The 17,826-nt window shown below is 47.4% G+C and overlaps 1 protein-coding gene across 10 annotated transcripts in view; it reads right to left on the reverse strand.

The window, feature by feature from the left end:
* The window catches only part of TACC1 (transforming acidic coiled-coil containing protein 1), a 112,954-nt gene that overhangs the window by 16,133 nt on the left and 78,995 nt on the right, over positions 1-17,826 (reverse strand). For 8 of the 10 annotated variants that reach the window (XM_060136468.1, XM_060136466.1, XM_060136458.1 and 5 more), the window contains 4 exons: positions 12,814-13,906; positions 8,992-9,052; positions 6,560-6,767; positions 3,850-3,902 (listed from right to left, as the gene is read on the reverse strand). In XM_060136468.1, coding sequence (XP_059992451.1) covers positions 3,850-3,902; positions 6,560-6,767; positions 8,992-9,052; positions 12,814-13,595 — 1,104 coding nt within the window. In that variant the 5' untranslated portion in view covers positions 13,596-13,906. The remainder of the gene's footprint in view (positions 1-3,849; positions 3,903-6,559; positions 6,768-8,991; positions 9,053-12,813; positions 13,907-17,826) is intronic. The other 2 variants (XM_060136463.1, XM_060136460.1) reach the window with 1 other exon arrangement.

A 17,826-nucleotide genomic window follows, 5' to 3' on the forward strand; every position in this document is an offset into this window, starting at 1 on the left:
AACCTGTTAGAGCAGTGTCCCCCCGCCACTTCTAACGGAGACACACTGGAGAAGCCAAGTGAACTCAACTTTTAAAAAGTTTAAGATTTCTTTGAAAAAACAGCAGATTGACTCCTAAGTGAAAGATGCTGTAGACCAGCAGCTGAAAAGAGAGATGACCACCCTCCGCTCTTAGTTACTTGGCCCTGGCCGCCCCCTGGTGCTGGGCAGAGACTGCAACAGGAATGCCCTTCAGAGCAACACCCAGAGGCTTACAGAGGCACAGGCTAAACAGACTTCTTTTTGCGGTACGCGGGCCCCTCACTGTTGGGGCCCCTCCCGCTGCAGAGCACAGGCTCCAGACACGCAGGCTCGGCAGCCATGGCTCACGGGCCCAGCCGCCCCGCAGCATGCAGGATCTTCCTGGACCAGGACACAAACCCGTGTCCCCTGAATCGGCAGGCGGACTCTCAACCACTGCGCCACCAGGGAAGCCCTAAACAGACTTCTTAGTCAGTGTTTTGAATATTGCAAGTTCTTTATGCAATGCTGATTCAGCGTTCTAAGGAAGTAGGAAGTAGAAATTAATTTACTTCTGCAAGTTCAACTGGAGTTACCGTTCAAAGATGACAACCCGGGACGTGGTCTTTGCAGGGGGCTCTGGAGACAAGGCTTCCCCCATCTTCTCTCTCCCGCTCTCCCCCAGCTTTCCCACCAACGTCACGCCACCACACAGCAGCTCAGGGCTTTCTGGCTCCGCCTTGCACGTTACCCCTTCCCCGCATCTTCACAACCACCCTGCCGAGGCAGGGAGGTGGGGCTAACTCTGTGGATGAATAACTGGGGAATGTGCAAGCGTAACCGGGGCGTTTCAAGAATGTGGGTAAACCTCCCCAATCTGCAGACCAGTGCCTGGGCCCCTCAACACAGCCTTCGACCATCCCTTTGCCATTTTTACACACAGAAAAGACTAGACGACGCTCTCACAGTACCTGGAAAACGTCACAGGAAACTGGTTTCCCTAAGGGCACGACCAGGCAGTTTGGGGAGCGGAGGGTGGAGTCTCATCCTTTTGTGGGAAGGACCCCCTCCCACAGATGTGGGGGACACTTCACTACTTGCAGAATGGTGGCCTCAATGGCTCCTCAAAGTGACTGTGTCATCAGCCACGGTGGCTGTGCTGGGAATGACTACAAGACCTGGCTCCCGGAGACCACCGTCACTGCTGTGTAATGCCCCTGACAGGGGACCACGCTCCAAGTCCCTGGCCCCTGTGTGCATGTCCTCCTTCTGCCCAGCGCCCACGGCTCCCTCGCCCACCCTTACGTCCCTTACTCTGTGTCCTCCAGGGAGACACCGTGGGTCGCAGTCCAACGGTGAGTCACGAGAATGGTTACTAGGACAAGCAACGTGCATTAAAATAAATGAAATAGAACAGAAGAAATCAGAGTGAGCCACAGGAAGAGAGGCAGATACTGTTCTGTGCAATTTGTTTGATAACAATACAAACGCGTGTGTTGAGATGTGCCATACGTACCTACGAGCCAGGATGCAAAGTGTATTCTTACTGTGGATCCAGGTTCAGAACGTTTCTGTCACAACTTCACCTAATCCTTCAGCTTCAACTATGCTCTGTGTCCTAAGGGCGCTCAGATCTACTGAAGCCAACCTTGACCTTTCCTGAGCTCACGCTGTGTGCTTCTCACTGCCTATGGGAAATGTGAACCGAGAAGCTGGTCTCGCAGATGTCTCAAAGCCACATGTCTAAAACTGAACTTCTACGATTCTGCACCTCCTCTGTACTCCTGATGTACTGGCTCCCGCGTTCAGCCGTGTTCACTGTGGTCGGTGCTGGGGTACAGGGGCCAGCACACAGTCACGGTCCCAACCCGTGGGGCAGGCAGGGAGAAGAGAAAGTACCTCCAAGGGGCGGGCCCACAGCAGTGAACCAAAGCCCGTTTGGCTGGGCAAGGGTCTGGCGTGGGAAGGAGGCAGGGGCGGCGCAGAAAGCCGCGGAGGCCACAGCAGAGTCTGAGCTCAGCCTACAGACAAGGGAAGCCCACGAAAGGGTTTAAGCAAAGAGGAACAACTCTGGCTGATGGAAGAGGAGGACAGAATAGCCTCGGGAACAGGGAGATTCATTAGGAAACTGCCACCATGCTTAAAAAGACCGGTGGTGGCCACGGGCTGGATAAAAGTAGACGGATTTACAACATCTGCTTTCTGGACGTGGAAACCACAGACCCTACGTGTGGGAATACAGAGGACGGGGGAGTCCAAGAGGACCCCGGGGTTGTGGCTTAGACGACGAGGTGGACAGCGGTGCCACCTGTCGAGACGAGGCCCCTCTGGGCTTGGTAATCAGCAACGCCGACCACTCAGATGTTCAAGGCGGAAACCTCGATGGCCTTCGGCGACTTTCTGCAACCTCCACCTCAGCCACCACGTACACCCCGGAAGCCACCAAGCAGTGATGGTGCTACCTGCTAAGTCCCAGCCTCCGTCCCATCCTCTGATTTACTACCGATCATGATGCTCCCTACTTCAACCCCCAGGAGAGTCCTCTGCTGCGTTTCCATGAATTCCAAGGCTCCCGGCACGATGTCCAGGGCCCCAGTGGTCTGGCTCTCACCTACCACACGCACAGTATCCTCCGATCACGTGAGATTATTCGTCCCTACAACTCCTTATAAAGCCCACGCTTCTTCTCACTCCCTGTCTTTGCACAGTACAACTCTCCTGCCCAGAACACCCTTCATTGCCTTATCTACCTGGCAAACCCCATTCTTCCTTTAAAACTTAGTTCAAGTGAGGAACCCAGAAGACCCCACCTTAACCACGTGATCAGTTAATTCCACCAATAATGGGATGCACCGATACCCATGAGGTCCCTTCTGATGCATTCGTGCCCAAAACGTGTAAACTGAATTTAATCACGAGGAAACACTCGACGAGCCCAAATTGAAAGGTATTCTACAAAACAACTAACCAGCGCTCTTGAAAAGAGCCAAGGTCCGGAAGGACAGAGACAGACTGAGGAACTGTCACAGATTAAAGGAGATTGAGAACACGGGCACTGGATGCCTTGTGGGGTCCTGCCCTGGATCCTGTGCCAGAGAAAGGGCACTAGTGGGGCAGCTGGCAAGACCTGGACACGGTTTGCAGAGCAGACAATAATACCATGCCAGCGTGCACTGACTCTGATTACAGGAGAGGTTAAAGTTTCAGGAGCATGGGTGCAAGAGTTATAGGAATTCTTTGTACTATTTTTGTAAGCCTGAAAGTTAAAAAGAAAAAAAAATTGTTTTTAATTAGCTCAAATCCAGCCTTCCTGACACATGCCGCGCGGTGGGTCAGCCCAGTCCTGGGGACACATCCTGGTGTAACATTCACCACAGGGTAACCCTGGTTTCCATTTTGTAATCTACAACCGGGGCTGCTCGAAAGAAATACAACGTAAGCCATATGTAATTTAAAAATTCTCAGTAGCCACATTTAAAGGGTAAAAAAAAAACAGGTGAAATTAATTTTAATAATATAGTTTCGTTGACCCAATAGATCCAAAACATCAACATGTTATCAGTATAAAAAGTTAGAGACATTTTATTTTCCCTTCTTTTCTGCGCTAAGTCGTCAAATGCTGGTTGCACTTTACACTTGGAGGACATCTCAGGACGTCCAGCTACAGGTCCAAGTACTAGTGGTCACCCTCCAAGACGCCTCAAGTGAAGGAGCTGTGCTTTATTTTTATCTTATGCCCGTCACCAGACACAGACTAGAATTTAATTACTGAGTTAACATGGGCTTCAAAACAAACACTGAACCCCCCCCCCGTGCTCACACCCCTCCCCCACGAGCCTGGGGACTCACGGGCACGGCGGGTCCATCCTTCTCCATCTGTTGGCACGTCTCCTTCTCAGTGCCTAAAACACAGAGAGTCATTTTTAGAGTCATCCCAAGAGGTTGTGCCTTTCCTTCCCACCAAGAGACTCTGGGAGACCCCAGCGCAGGCCCGTAAGGACATCTAAGGGCCCCTGAACAGCATCTCAAGATCTCGGAAGACGCGCTACATTCTGCTGACCACTGCGCCGTCTGTGTTCAGGGTCCAAAACATCCAGAGGACAGAGGAGCTTACGGTCCGTCGGCCTCAGACGGAAGCACGTCCTCAGGTGGAGAGAACGGCAAGGCTGCCCCCTTGTGTCCATGAAAAGTTTTGCAAGTGAGTTGGACTAACCACAGGGTCATTTCAGAAAGAGGAGAAACCGTTAACGCTGAAAGCTATTTTATTACCAAGTTGGAGTGAATCTGAATTCCAGCCCTGAAGGGTACGTCAGTGGAATTAATGTAGCAGATAAAACAAAAACCTAAATTTCAATGCCTGAACACTAAATTCATTATCCTCCCCACACCCTTCAAGCTGGTTTTCTTGGCTCCGCTCTACCACCAGAGTCAACGCGTACAAAAAACCACCACGATGCTTTTTCTGATTAAAGGAACATGCACTCGTTGAAGAAAATTTTTAAATATGTAAAAACACATAAAATGCTAAAGCTACAATCCTCCACCTGCAATCGCAAATGACTCCTTTAGTGCACTGTCGAGAGTGAATTATTGAGAACACAAATGTGACCATCACTACTTCGCTTAAAAACCTTCAGTGGCTCCTCTATATTGATAAAGCCCCAACTCCTCAGGACAACCCCGGGTTCCCACTTGCCCTGTACTCACGGACAGCTACTGGGCATTTTACCTGTGTGGCAGGTTCCTTCCCATCCCTGTGAGAGACTCCTTGGGCTGCATCTTCGTATTTATCTATCAAGACCCAGGCTGAAGGTGATATCCCAGGACACAGTTCACCCACCCCACAAGACCAGGGCCCCTGCTCGCTCCCACGATGTGGTTCATCAGTTACGAACAGTGTTAACGGGAGCTGTTCTGTTAGCAGAACCCCAGCTCATAAAGTTTCTGCCAAAGGAATTTCCTCCTAGTGAGGAAGGATATAATTCAACAAACATGGACCACGCACCTGCACTAGAGGAAAATCGAAGATGAATCACTCATAGTCCTTAACCTCAAGAAGTTTATCAAAGATAACCTTCCATCAAATATAACCTTCCATAACTAATACACGGAACGTACGAAGAAATGCTGTGGGAGCCAAGTGTCCTTTTTGAGACAGACCGCCAAGGATGGGCAGAATCTCTACAGGACAATGGTGAAGACAGGCATTTCATATACAAGAAGTAAGTGTAGGTATGAGAGTCCTAAGGGTAAGCCTGTGCAATGGGTAAAGGGGCACAAAAGGAAATGGCAGACGGGGTCTTCGGAGAAAACATCAGAGCAGAAAAGAGGCCTGGGAGGAAATGTGGAACAGTGCCTGGAATGTTTATTTTACAGACGGGAAACAGACCTGGGTAGGTGGGGAGATAACTCACAAAGTCCAGATTTCCACCTGCTTCTCTGGTTTGAGGATAGATCATTATTTTTGAAATTCTAAGTATAAAAGCTCCACACCGAACTATGTTGCCAAAGACCTGAGTTTCTAATAATGTTTAATGGAGTCGGGAGCACGGTGCCAAGTGCTTCACAATGAAGGTTAAGGCCGCAGATACAACCTGGGACCTGGAAAAGGGCCTCGGATTTAGAATATTCTAAAGAGGAAACCAGCACTAAGCTTCAGCACAGGTTGGTCTAGGCCCTTGTGAGAACATGAAGAAGCATCAGTCTTTTTCAATCCACCATGTCTGCACGCAGGAAAACTTACAATAGTTGAAGGTAATGAAAACCATCTCTTCACACGTTAGCCTTGTGGTTAAAAGACCGTGAAGCCAAGACTGCTGGGAACTCGGACCCTAGTCCACCACTTACTAGACAGGAGACCGTGGCCGAGATCCTTAACTTCTGTCTCACTTTCCCCCTCTGATAATGGGGAAAAGAATGCTGCCTAATATGAAATAGATAAAAAACAAGGAGCTACTGTATGGCACAGGGAGCTATGTTCAATATCTTATAATAACCTATAATGGAAAAGAATCTGAAAAAACATATGTAACTCAATCAGTTTGCTGTACACCTGAAACTAAGACAACATTGTAAATCAACTGTACTTCAATTTAAAAAGAAACAAAAAAAAAAAAAACCAAAAAAACAAACGCTACCTAGTGAGGAGACATGAGTTACTACACGTAAAACACTTAAAACAGTGCCTGCATGTGGAAGCAACTATACCTGTTAGTCGTTATTATTTCTATAAGGGAAACCAGGAGCCCAATAATCCCAACATGGTTCCAGGTCGCTACACGTGAAGATGTGGCCAGACGGAAATAATGAGGAAAGAATTCAAGCAGTCTGATACATCAGTGTCTCCGTACATCCTGCCACTCAGATCCATACGTCCCTGGCGCTCCACTGACACCCTTTTGTGTCTCTTCTCCAGGCAAAGAAGCAAAGCACAGACCAGCAGCCTAAACCTATCCATCAAGGGACCCGCTCTCTAATCTCTTTAAAGTGTCTCCTGCCCTAGGCTTCCAGGCATTTCTATGCTTATGTACGTAAAAGAGATGAAGATTTGCTTCCATACCTGCTTCTGAGGATGAAAACGCATGATTTATGGCAGACACGGGAACATTGGAACATTCAAAGTACTCCAGGTCGTCCTCTGGCTCACCTTTCCCCTCGGCCCCAATGGGTTTCTGACCAGATGACGTGGACGCCAGCTTCTCCTCGTCGGTAGCATGGCCATCCCTGTTAGAAATGTCTGAAATCTGGGAGATCACTGCTCCTTCATCCTGGGAAAGGCAACAGATGAGATGCTACCGTTTAGGAGGGCAAGCAGTGGGGAAAGCGACATCTCAGGAAGAGCAAAGCAGCCGCCATTCCATACGGATGTTCTCCACGAATCTGGGTACCAACCAAGAAGAAGCTGCAGCCCCTCAACCATGGAAGGTTGTATTTTCTAGGGCCTACCTTCTGTAATTCACACCTGAGGTTTAAAAAATTAAGCTTTTCTAGCCTAAATTTATAAGCAACAAGTTGAAGTGGCTGAAGAAAAGAGTTTTCATACATTTTGCTCACATAGATAGATCCTAGACTTTTCTGGAAAATTTATGCACCCCACTGTATTTTCAGGTGATATCTAAAAACCTTTCACTACGAGCTTAAGTAGTCACAAATGCTATAATATCTGCTACATATTATTTATTTGTTTGCTTGTTTACTTATCTCTCCTTCCAGTTTTACTGAGATATAATTGACACAACAGCGCTGTGTAACTTTAAGAGGTACAGCATAATGATATGACTTACGTACATCATGAAATTATCACAGTAAGTTTGGAGACCATCCATCCTCTCACACAGATACAAAAGAAAAGAAAAAAAATTTATTATATTTTAAATACTGACTTGGCTTATTAATTCAATTTAGTTACTCTAGTGATTTGATACTTTACCATCTGTTTAAAATCGAACATGAATAAGCCCTTTAATAGTCAGAAATTTACATCATTCCTTTTCCTCTCTGAATTTGTATTTCCTTGCTACTTCCATCAAGAAATTATCCCAAAGAAATGCATTTGGTTTCAAGTTTTTTAAAGTTCTCCTATTACATTTGTTTAAAAAATTTTTTTTAATCTTTTTTTACAACCATAAGTCTCTAAGTGTTAACATTTTTTCTTCTGGGGTTATCACTACAATTACAAAGGCACTATTTACTCTAAAAGTTTTACAATGTTTGGTAAGTACAATCAAACACAGAAGTAAAATTTTTAAAAAATGGAAATCGATGACAATATTTTGTTGCACCAATTTTAAAAAGCTTTTACAAGGTAATACGTGTTATTTTTCTGGAGCAAAAATCAAACGTAAATTTTTCATAGTTCTTGCTGCCTCTGCTTTAGCAGCATTTGAAGGTGGAAACTTCATACATTTGTAACAGATGAAGAATAAATCAAATTACAAATCTTTTTTTTTTTTTTAATCTTAAACCACGTACCAAGTTTTTGGTCCAAATTGCGTAAGATAAGTTAAACTTAAAATGCAATGACTGTATTTCTGTAATCATGGTTAGGCTGGAATAAAGTTTTAAAAAGGAAGAAAAAAAAGGACTTCATTGCAATCAAATGGGTCCGGGTTTTCTTTTGTTTGCTTGTGTGTGTGTGTGTGTGTGTGTGTGTGTGTGTGTGTGTGTGTGTGTGTGTGTTTGTTTCCCAATTAATTATATAGTCATGGACAAATATTTATTGCTGGAATGAAACAAAGGTCAGCATCAATTTGATTCCTGTTTTCCATTTTTATAATTATAATCAAGAAGCCAGAAGCCTTACTAATACAAATAAATAGGTGAAACAGAACGAAGTTTGTAATAGAAATGTCTCAGTTCTTTGAACTCCTTTCCAAATTATGTTCCAAAAAATTCTATCATCAATAATTATCTTTTTTTTTTCCTCTTGGGCCATGTCGTGCTGCATGGGGGACCTTAATTCCCCGACCAGGGATCGAGCCCGAGCCCCCTGCAGTGGAAGCGTGGAGTCCTAACCACTGGACCACCGGGGAAGTCCAAATAATTATCTTTTTAATTGAGATATAACTGACATATCACGGTGTCAAAAATTATTTTTAATAATCTATCAGCTGACAATTCAGGTTCTCCTAACTTGCTAAAAGCAATGAACTGGAAAACCATCTGACTTTAAAAATATATTATCCAGTCACTGGAGTCAATCACCTTCTTATAACTTACACCAGTATTTCAAATCCCCTCTTTGGTGCCCAGAGGTTTCACACCCAGTGGTGATGCACCCTAGTAGGTTTGAGAACGGGTGAGAGGGAACTTTATCACAAAAAAGTGCGAAAAGGGTACCTGTGAAGGAACGGTTCCCTTATCTTCAGAGCCCTTTCTCAGATCAGCTTAGCAAGTCAAGGATTTGGGAACTGATTTCCTTAAAGCTGAGTCCTCAGATCCCCACTGGAAAATCTTCATTCATCACCACTCTGATGAGGAACACAGACTTACCTGAGAACACCCATCCAAAGCAAGAGACTGGGCTTCGTATTTCTTCACCTTACAGCCACTCCTGGGAAAAAAACAAACAGAACACCGGGCCGGTTTGGAATCACACTGACAACCTCCAAGCTGTGAGATGGTGCAGACAGCGGTGTGTGCAGACACAAGCCAAAGCGCACAGCCCCACGCGAGTCACACGTCCACGCATCAGAGATGGGAACAAACACCTTCCCGCCTCTGAATCCTCTCCCGAGAGGCAGGGCAAGCAAAGAACTGTAACTCAGTGACCTCCTCACTTGCTTCTGCGGGTAGCTAAACACCAGCACTCGGGCCCCTACGGTTTGTAACTCTGCGCCAGCAGCCACCAACAGCTCTTCCGAGAGCAGCCCCAGTACCTGGAGACGGTCGGGTCATCTGATCCGCGCTCACCTGGCTTTGATAAGTCACCAGAAAAATTACCACGCCGGACCACATTCTTTAAAAATTCTTTATTGCGCTAAAAGCCACAGAAGTCTGGGAAGACAGCTCCAGACCTGCGTGCTCACAGAGGAGGACTGTGGGCAACAGAAAGGATGAAAATAAAAATGTCTGAGCAAACTGTTACCATTCCTCTTAAGTAGCGAGATGGAAAACGAACGTCACGGCCGGAACTGGGGAAGCTCAAACCGCCCGCTTTGTTTAAACCAGCACGTAATTTGTGATCTGAAGACTATCCAGATTCTGTTCTGTTGTAATGAACTTAGAATTTACAGCACCGCCGCTCTGACCACACCCCACCCCCAACCAAAACTGCAAGTTCTTCTTGTTTTGCGGGGCAAAAACAAAGACCAGCACGGCTACCAGAAGAGGGACCACCACCTCGGTACGTCTGCTTGTCTTCCCTAACGCCTGAGTGTCACCCCTGCCACCAAACTCAGGTTGAGCTGACTCGGTAAAATGTATTCCCTGCTCCAAGGCGGCAGCCTCATCCTATCAAAAAAGTCAGTCGTTCCTGACATGAAACAGCAGAGCAGTTCCTCAAGCCGCTGCGGGGATGAGAGTAGGGCCAAGCCAGCACGCAGCATCACAGCGCCGCACGAGGCGTGTGTCAAGCCGGGGACGCAAGCTCTCGCACCTGAGGTGGGAGGGCCCCATCTCCAAGCCTTTGGGTACAGACGGCAAGGCTAATAAGCTGGCTCAGGAAGTGGCAAATGAAATGCAAAAAAATCATCAGAAGATCCAACTCAGAAAGGGAAGCCAACATGCTATGGAGAGATGGTCCGGGGAGGGTAGGGGAGGAACTGCCAAGGGCTCCAGGGAGAGGCAGAAACAGGAGTACTTACAACAGAAAACAGAGAAATTTCACTTGTTCAGTAGTCCTGATGCACCAACAAAATTAGAGACGGGAAAGAGACAGACAGATGGAGAAAAAAATCATGTAAAGCCTGGAATATTTATCTCTAGTCTGGCAGACATAAAGGTTGCAAAGTTCTTTCTATGAGGTGAGATGTGAATTAAAAATGTCATACTCATGAATGCTATCACTGGTGAGTGAACGATTCTCAGAAGTAAGAGAGTGATAGAAACACTCGGAAATGTCACACGGTCAAATTTATGGATGAAAAGTAAACTTGCAAATATTTATAAATGTAAAAAAACGGCATTACTGCCGAGTATGTTTACTCTTAAATGTCTAGTCATCTAGATTAAAGGCAATCAATGCATGAATGAAAATATAATTGAAAATGTATCTGCTTATATCTCCGGTAGGTGTATATTACTGAGAAACTCCAAGCGATTTTACATAATTTATCTTATTTGACCCACAAAAATCCCAATCATAGGATGATGTCTCTAGTTTACAGAAGAAGGATCTGAGATGCCAATTACGTCATCTTTTAAGAAGTCACACAAGGGCTTCCCTGGTGGTGCAGTGGTTGAGAGTCCGCCTGCCGATGCAGGGGACACGGGTTCGTGCCCCGGGTCTGGGAAGATCCCACATGCCGCGGAGCGGCTGGGCCCGTGGGCCATGGCCGCTGAGTCTGCGCGTCCGGAGCCTGTGCTCCGCAACGGGAGAGGCCACAACAGTGAGAGGCCCGCATACCGGAAAAAAAAAACAAAAAAAACCAAAAAAACAGAACAGGAGGAAAATGCTAGCAGGTAAGGGTGGTAGGACTGGGAGAGGGTGCTTCTTACTACTGAAAACAAGATGTAGGATAAACTTCCCTCCCTTTGGTCCCACTTTAGTCACTTTAGTCTCATGTAACATGAATGCACTGGCTACACACCTTCAATAGCAACTGAAAGGGAGGCTCCCAATGACCCCTTATCAACCCTGATAGGCAGGGCTGCCCACAATTAGGGGACCCCAGGTTAGGAAGAACCCAGGCAAAGACCTGGCCGTCGTGTCCCCCGGGCATCGTCTAGACACAGGTAACTAACCTGAACCACAGAAAAGCACCTTGAGGTCACCTGATCAATAATATTTTTCAGCAACCATTTAACTGTGTGTCTATAATCAAAGAACAGATCAAGAACTATTGATGACATTTTATTCCCTTTAGACGTCCTGGGGAATATTCTGGGGATGCTGAAGAATCCATTCCTGCAGTGCTCAAGCTTCTTGGTCCTCATACTTTCTGCTCTTTAACCCTTTTTCTCTGGTGTCAATCACCACACCATCTAGTATTTTTCTTTACATCACATTAACGCTGAAAAGCATTTCGCCAATACAACTGTGGTGACAATGAGAAACATGGTACTTCTTCTCACCCTCCCTTTTCATATTTCATCCACCATGTCACTGGCCCTTTTTTTTTTTTAAATACTTTATTTATTTAATTTGGCCACACCACACGTCTTGTGGGATCTCAGTTCCCTGACCAGGGATCAAACCTGGGCCACGGCAGTGAAAGCGTGAAAGCGCCAAGTCCTAACCACTGGACCGCCAGGGAATTCCCCACTGGCCCTTCTTTATATCTAATTCTTAGTAAAATGTCACAGGGTCACGAAGATACCAATAGATTGTCATCGACTCAAGTTTTGTGATAAGATCACCCTGTGACAAGTTTAACCTGAAATGTGACGTGGAATTATGGCCTGGGGGTGACCACTCCGAGAGAACTCCGAGGACCTTGCAAAAGTGACTTCAGATTTCCCAGGAGAAGGGGGGTTGGTGGGGAGAGGGATCTCACACAACGAAGACTAACAGCCTAATTTAGTCAGATTTACGCAATTGTTTAAAATAGTCTTGATTCTTTTTGGAAACTCACCTCCTTTCTGAAAGAGCCAGAAGCTTTACCAGGAGACATAAGAATTCTAACTTTTAGTGGTAGGTTTGTTTCCAACAAAAATCACAGCTTTCTGTTCAAGTGAAAAGACTTCTGTAAGACCCCTTCCCACCTGTTACTGATACTACACAGTTTACCTGCAGCCCTGGAATTCTTGTTTCATCCACAGAGAAGCTGAAGAAGGTGGCTAGCACTGACACCTGAATTCTGTATATAAAACGATTCCCGACAGCTCAGATAGGATTTCTGAAAACCATCAAATCTCTACCTGCCTAGCCCATGACATTCTTTTTTTTTTTTTTAATAGGAAAAAAGTACCCAAGGTGGGGGGAAAAAGAACTCAGCTGAATAAACTGAGGATTCAGAAGCAAAGCAGACATCTAAAAAGGAAACCTCAGGTATCTCTGATTCCACACCAGAGTTAGGCAAAAACAGTGAAGACTGCAGTCCGAGGTTACGAGCTTTGCGTCTGCCCCGGGGCACCTTCACCCAAACCAAAAGCAGTGGCCGCCAAACCCACAAAGAGGACCCAGAACACAAGGCCCACGCCCGTCTCACTCACGTTATCAAACGCGACTTTGCCTTCTTGGGTGATTCTAAGATTTCACTAATATGACTACTGGCGGGAGAACCAAAGTCACTGCTCGTTAAAGTCATTGCGGGTTTAAAGGGATCCATGGATTCGTCAAAGTGATCTGGGTCAAAGCGGTAGGAGCCCTGAGCTGAGAGCAGGGGCGAGCGCTGCAGCGGGGAGTGGCCCCCAAAGGGCCCGAAGTCGGGGCTCTCCCCGGGACAGGGGCGGGGACCCGGCTCTGAGGACGCCCCTGCCCCTGGGGCGCCTGCTGGCTCCCCGGCGCCGTCTTTCTGAACCTTGGGTGTCACCCTGCTGCCCGGTTTCCGGCCGGGTTTCCTCGGGAGGGCTTTCCTGGACTCCACAGTCTCCACGTCTTCCGTGAAGTCAAACTCCAGTTTCAGAGGGGAGCCCCTCACGGCCTCCGGCAGCTCAGCCCCTGAGTCGCGGGTGTCTCCGCCGGGGGCACACGGTGTCTCCCTCACGTCGGGGGGACACTTCTGGCTCCTGTCACCTCCTAGCAGGGCAGGGGTGGCGGCGTTCCCAGCCTCTCCGTCGGAACCGGACTGGTGGTCCACCCGGGGAAGACGCGCGCCCTCCGGGGCGGGGTGGGCTTCGGAGACCCCGCTGCCTGCCGCCTTCTTCCTCGGGGGGACGGGCCTGGGCTTCCGCAGCCTGCTTCTGCTGGCCCCGGGCTCCGGACACGGGCTTCCCGCCTCCGGGTCGGCTTCCGCCGAGGCCTCCAGCGTGGACCCCATGGCGCCCTCGGTCATTGCCTGGTCCTGGGCGGCGCCCGGCGCGCGGGGGCAGGGCCCGGCCTGGCCTAGGGCCGCGGCCACGCAGCCATGAGCCGCTGCTGGGCCAGGCGGCCCCCGGGGCGCCGTGGAATTCTTGGTTTCTACGGAAAATGGCCTCACGACAGAGATTTTGCTCACATCGTGTTCAGGTTCTTCTCTGAAACCCCTGACTGAGTAAGACTCAGTAGTGTGCTGAGCTGCCTCGTTTTCTGAGGGTCTAGAACCAGCCTCGGGCGACCATTTTTCAACCACTTCTGCTACCAGCTGTTCGTCCACTTCTTGTGAGTCTAAAACAAAACACAAAAGCCGTCTGTTAACAAATTACCTTTTCAGCATTGGTGACTATTCCCCACCAGCTGAAGCCGCACAAACGGCAAGCTCTGCCCTCCTTGCTTGTACAAAGCATCCCTAAGGTTCCGCAACGAAGGCGGCGTGGCCTGACGGCGGACGGCTGGTACTACACTCTAAAGCGAGTCTTCCCAGCCCAAACGCTGTGTGTGTGCTATCCAAGTCACACAAATAACAATTATACCAAACAGAGCTACTCAGGAAATGGCTAAATAGATCGTGGGCCCTCTGCAAAGCATATTAATATGATGTTAAAATTCCGCAGGTTAAAACAACTGGTCTGGAAGAAACTTTGGATGCAGACAACTCAGGTAACAGGGATCTCACCTGGCATGGACACGGTTCTCAGGCACTGCCTGAGAGTTTCAGGGTCCGGATTTTATGCAGTAAGCGGGTTTTAATCTCTGGATGTGAAGTACTCCCTCTTCCCCAGAATAGAGTTTAAATAACTGGACTGGTTTAAAATTAAATGAAAAAGTCATCACGGCCTGCTCAGAATAACTTCTCTGTACACTTAAAAATGGAAAGAGCCAAATAAAAAAACTAATTAGAAAAAGCAGAGATAGAAAAGTGGCTTTATGAACAAACAGCCCTTATTTTACTAAAACACAAATCATAAAACAATAAAGTTACTTCTTCTTTAGAAGCTTCGTCTATAAGCTGGCCAGGAATCTTCTCAAATCATTTGTGAAAATGAAAGATTCTTTTTAATTGGGGTTTTATAAGGAGAAACTCTGCAGTCAGGAAGGTGTAAATGAAGGTATTTCTTTAAAGCACAAACTAAGATAGTGCTTTCCTGACATATATCTGAAACGATAATAGAGTAGCAGCAAAAACTGAGTAAACTGGTTATTATCATAGTATCTCATGATTTAAGGGAAACTCAGAGGTGACCATCTAATCCTACTTCCTGACCGTAATCCTAATCCAGGATCAAAGAACTAAGCATCACTGGGAGAGTGTTTTCAAAGCACTCACACATCTTTTTATACGATTCCTTTATGGCTGGAATTGAGCAGCGGTTTACAAACTATTCTGCACAGATGCTTCAGATATTCTAACCAATGTCCAATATGTCTTGTTCTTAAAAACTATTATGTATACTGTAATTTTTTAAAAAGCTCTCAACACATGATACCTGGGGTTTAACATACTTCAAAAGGATATTTTTTTAAAAAGAGAAAGCAAATGTGGCAAACTCTTGATAACTGCTGAATCCAGGGTGGGCATATAGGAGTTTCCATTGTACTGTTTTCTCTATCATATACTCTTGAAACCTTTCAAAATGAAAAAATTTAAAACAACTGCATTTCACACAGAATTTTAACGAGAACGTTTTAAAGTGTACTGACAGATTCACTTGTGTGTGTACAGATTCTCTATTCTCTCTCCATATATTTGAGCTGTGATGCAGGTGTTATTGACTGTTTCTCTGTGCTGATGGCGGGTGGGAAGGTAGACAAGCAACAGTGAAAGCACAGCATCAAAACCCCAGGGCTGCAAAAATCTACATGCAACGGGCTCAGTTAGAAACCAGGCTGGGTCTGGGCACACCTGCTCACACCCTAGCATCAGCTGGTTGAATACAATCTAATCTTGATTATACCGAAGTATAGACAGTTACCGCTTATGAGCCACAGAGAGCGCTGAAGCAGGGCTGGATCAAAATCAGATTTACATTCTCAACAGCTCTCTCCAGTTGAAATGTGGAAGGAGGTCAAAATGGAACAAACAGAACCGCTAGCATGTTATTCTGGGGCTTCGACTAGGGTGGTGCTAATGGACAGGAAGAGAAGTGCACAGTAACTGAGAAAATGAGGTGAAATTTGATAAGGCTTGGTGATAGGCTGGATGTAGGACTGAAGGAGAAGGAGGCATCAAAGATGACTCGTACGTTTTCAGCTCATGGAATGAGAGGATGGTTTTACTGTTCAACGAGATTCAGGGGTACCAGCCGAAGAGCTCGGGGCTGTCGGGCTGGGGCGGGGAGGTTGGCCCTGGACACCGAGAGCTGTCTGGAACTCTGAAGCAGAGATGCTGAGTAGGAAGTAAGTAGCACAGACAGATCTGGGCTGCAACCAGTACTTGACCTAACTGAAGCCACGATGTACGTGAGACTGACTACCTTCGAAGTCACACTGGATACTACTTAACTGTAAGGTATCTCCCTCCTACATTGCATCTTTGAGCCTTAGCATATTTTATTCTAAAATTTTAAAGAGAGGTTGATTATCTTTCTTTCTAAAAAGAAGTTACCTAAAAAGGATTAATTTAAAATGAAAGTTGAAGTTTAACCATCTTTGTAAATTAAAAGTATTATTGGGCTTCCCTGGTGGCGCAGTGGTTGAGAGTCCGCCTGCCGATGCAGGGGACACGGGTTTGTGCCCCGGTCCGGGAAGATCCCACGTGCCGCGGAGCGGCTGGGCCCGTGAGCCATGGCCGCTGAGCCTGCGCGTCCGGAGCCTGTGCTCCGCAACGGGAGAGGCCACAACAGTGAGAGGCCCCGCGTACCGCAAAAAAAAAAAAAAAAAAGAAAAGCAGCAAAACAAAAGAAAAAGAAGTTCATAGTGGGGACAAACCTGGGCAAATGGGGGCAATGATTTAACCTGGGCAGTGGGCACACACAGGTTCTACCGCAGGACATCGGAAGCTGATGACAATCAAAGAAAAACTGTCTTTTGTTACATAATTGCTCTCCCAACCCCTCCTTGCCATTGACTTCTAAACATTTACTGCCAGTCTCCCACGTGGGAGCCCTGGGCACTGATACCCGAGTCCTCTGTGTTCTTCCCCCAGAGGCTTGTGATAAGTTAAGGGGAAAGGGTGAGGCGAGGACAGTGTGTCCAGCCCAGCGGCCCTTTCCTTCTTGGGACTTTTGTCTCCCTTTCCTGATTCCTTCACCAACAATCCCACACCTCCCAGAGACCGAGGGGAGACCTATGGAGTCGCCCTTCGCTTACTCTCTCCCTAGCTTTCAATTTCTGCCCTCATCGCCTCCATTAGAAAAGGGCAGGGCCTTCCCACCTTCCTCCACCTCCACCCATTCCTCTAGACCCTCCTCCTTCCCCATCTCTACTGGCTGCAGAGGAGCGAGGGATGGAAAAGGAGGCCGCCCGGCAACCTGGGGACACCTGCAGCTCTGCTGTACCCTAAAGCATGCCACCCAGCAAGTGGGAGGGGGAAGGAAAACGAGCACCCTTCACCTGAATTCAGCCCCCCAGCCTGAGCAGAAGACCCCTGCCCAGGCATTTCTTGGCCAGCTCTGGCCAGGTACCAGGTCAGTAAACCTGCCCAGTCCTACACCCACTCCCTGCAGGCCCTACCCTGGTCTAGCATCTTCAGTCACCAGGAGAAAGCACTGACGGGTAGGAGTGTGGGGAGGGCTTCTCATTGACTTAAACCAGTTTGGGGGAATTCCCTGGCGGTCCAGTGGTTAGGGCTTGGCGCTTTCACTGCTGTGGCCTGGGTTCGATCCCTGGCCAGGGAACTAAGATCCCGCAAGCCGCGTGGCGTGGCCAAAAAAAACAAAAAACAAACAAACAAAAAAATAAACCAGTCTGGGGAGTTTGTGAAAATGTAAAACAAGGAAAAAACCAAACTCCTCACCTAACTGGAAAAGGTACCTCAGAGTAAGATTTTATTTGCATTTACACCCTCCGTCAGCAAGTGTGCCAATACCAGGCGACCCCACATACCCAGGGCTGCCCTACAACAGACGCTAAAGGCAAGCATGGCACTACAGGTAACTTGCAGGAAGAAGTAAAACACCCAAAACGTCTGCAAGCTCTGGTTAAGAGCTCTAACCTCGGTCCCCGTCTGAGAGCGCTGTTATGTAACTAACCTCCCTCTAAGCCATCCT

Source organism: Lagenorhynchus albirostris, chromosome 21 (genome assembly GCF_949774975.1).
Source record: "Lagenorhynchus albirostris chromosome 21, mLagAlb1.1, whole genome shotgun sequence".
NCBI lineage: Eukaryota > Metazoa > Chordata > Mammalia > Artiodactyla > Delphinidae > Lagenorhynchus > Lagenorhynchus albirostris.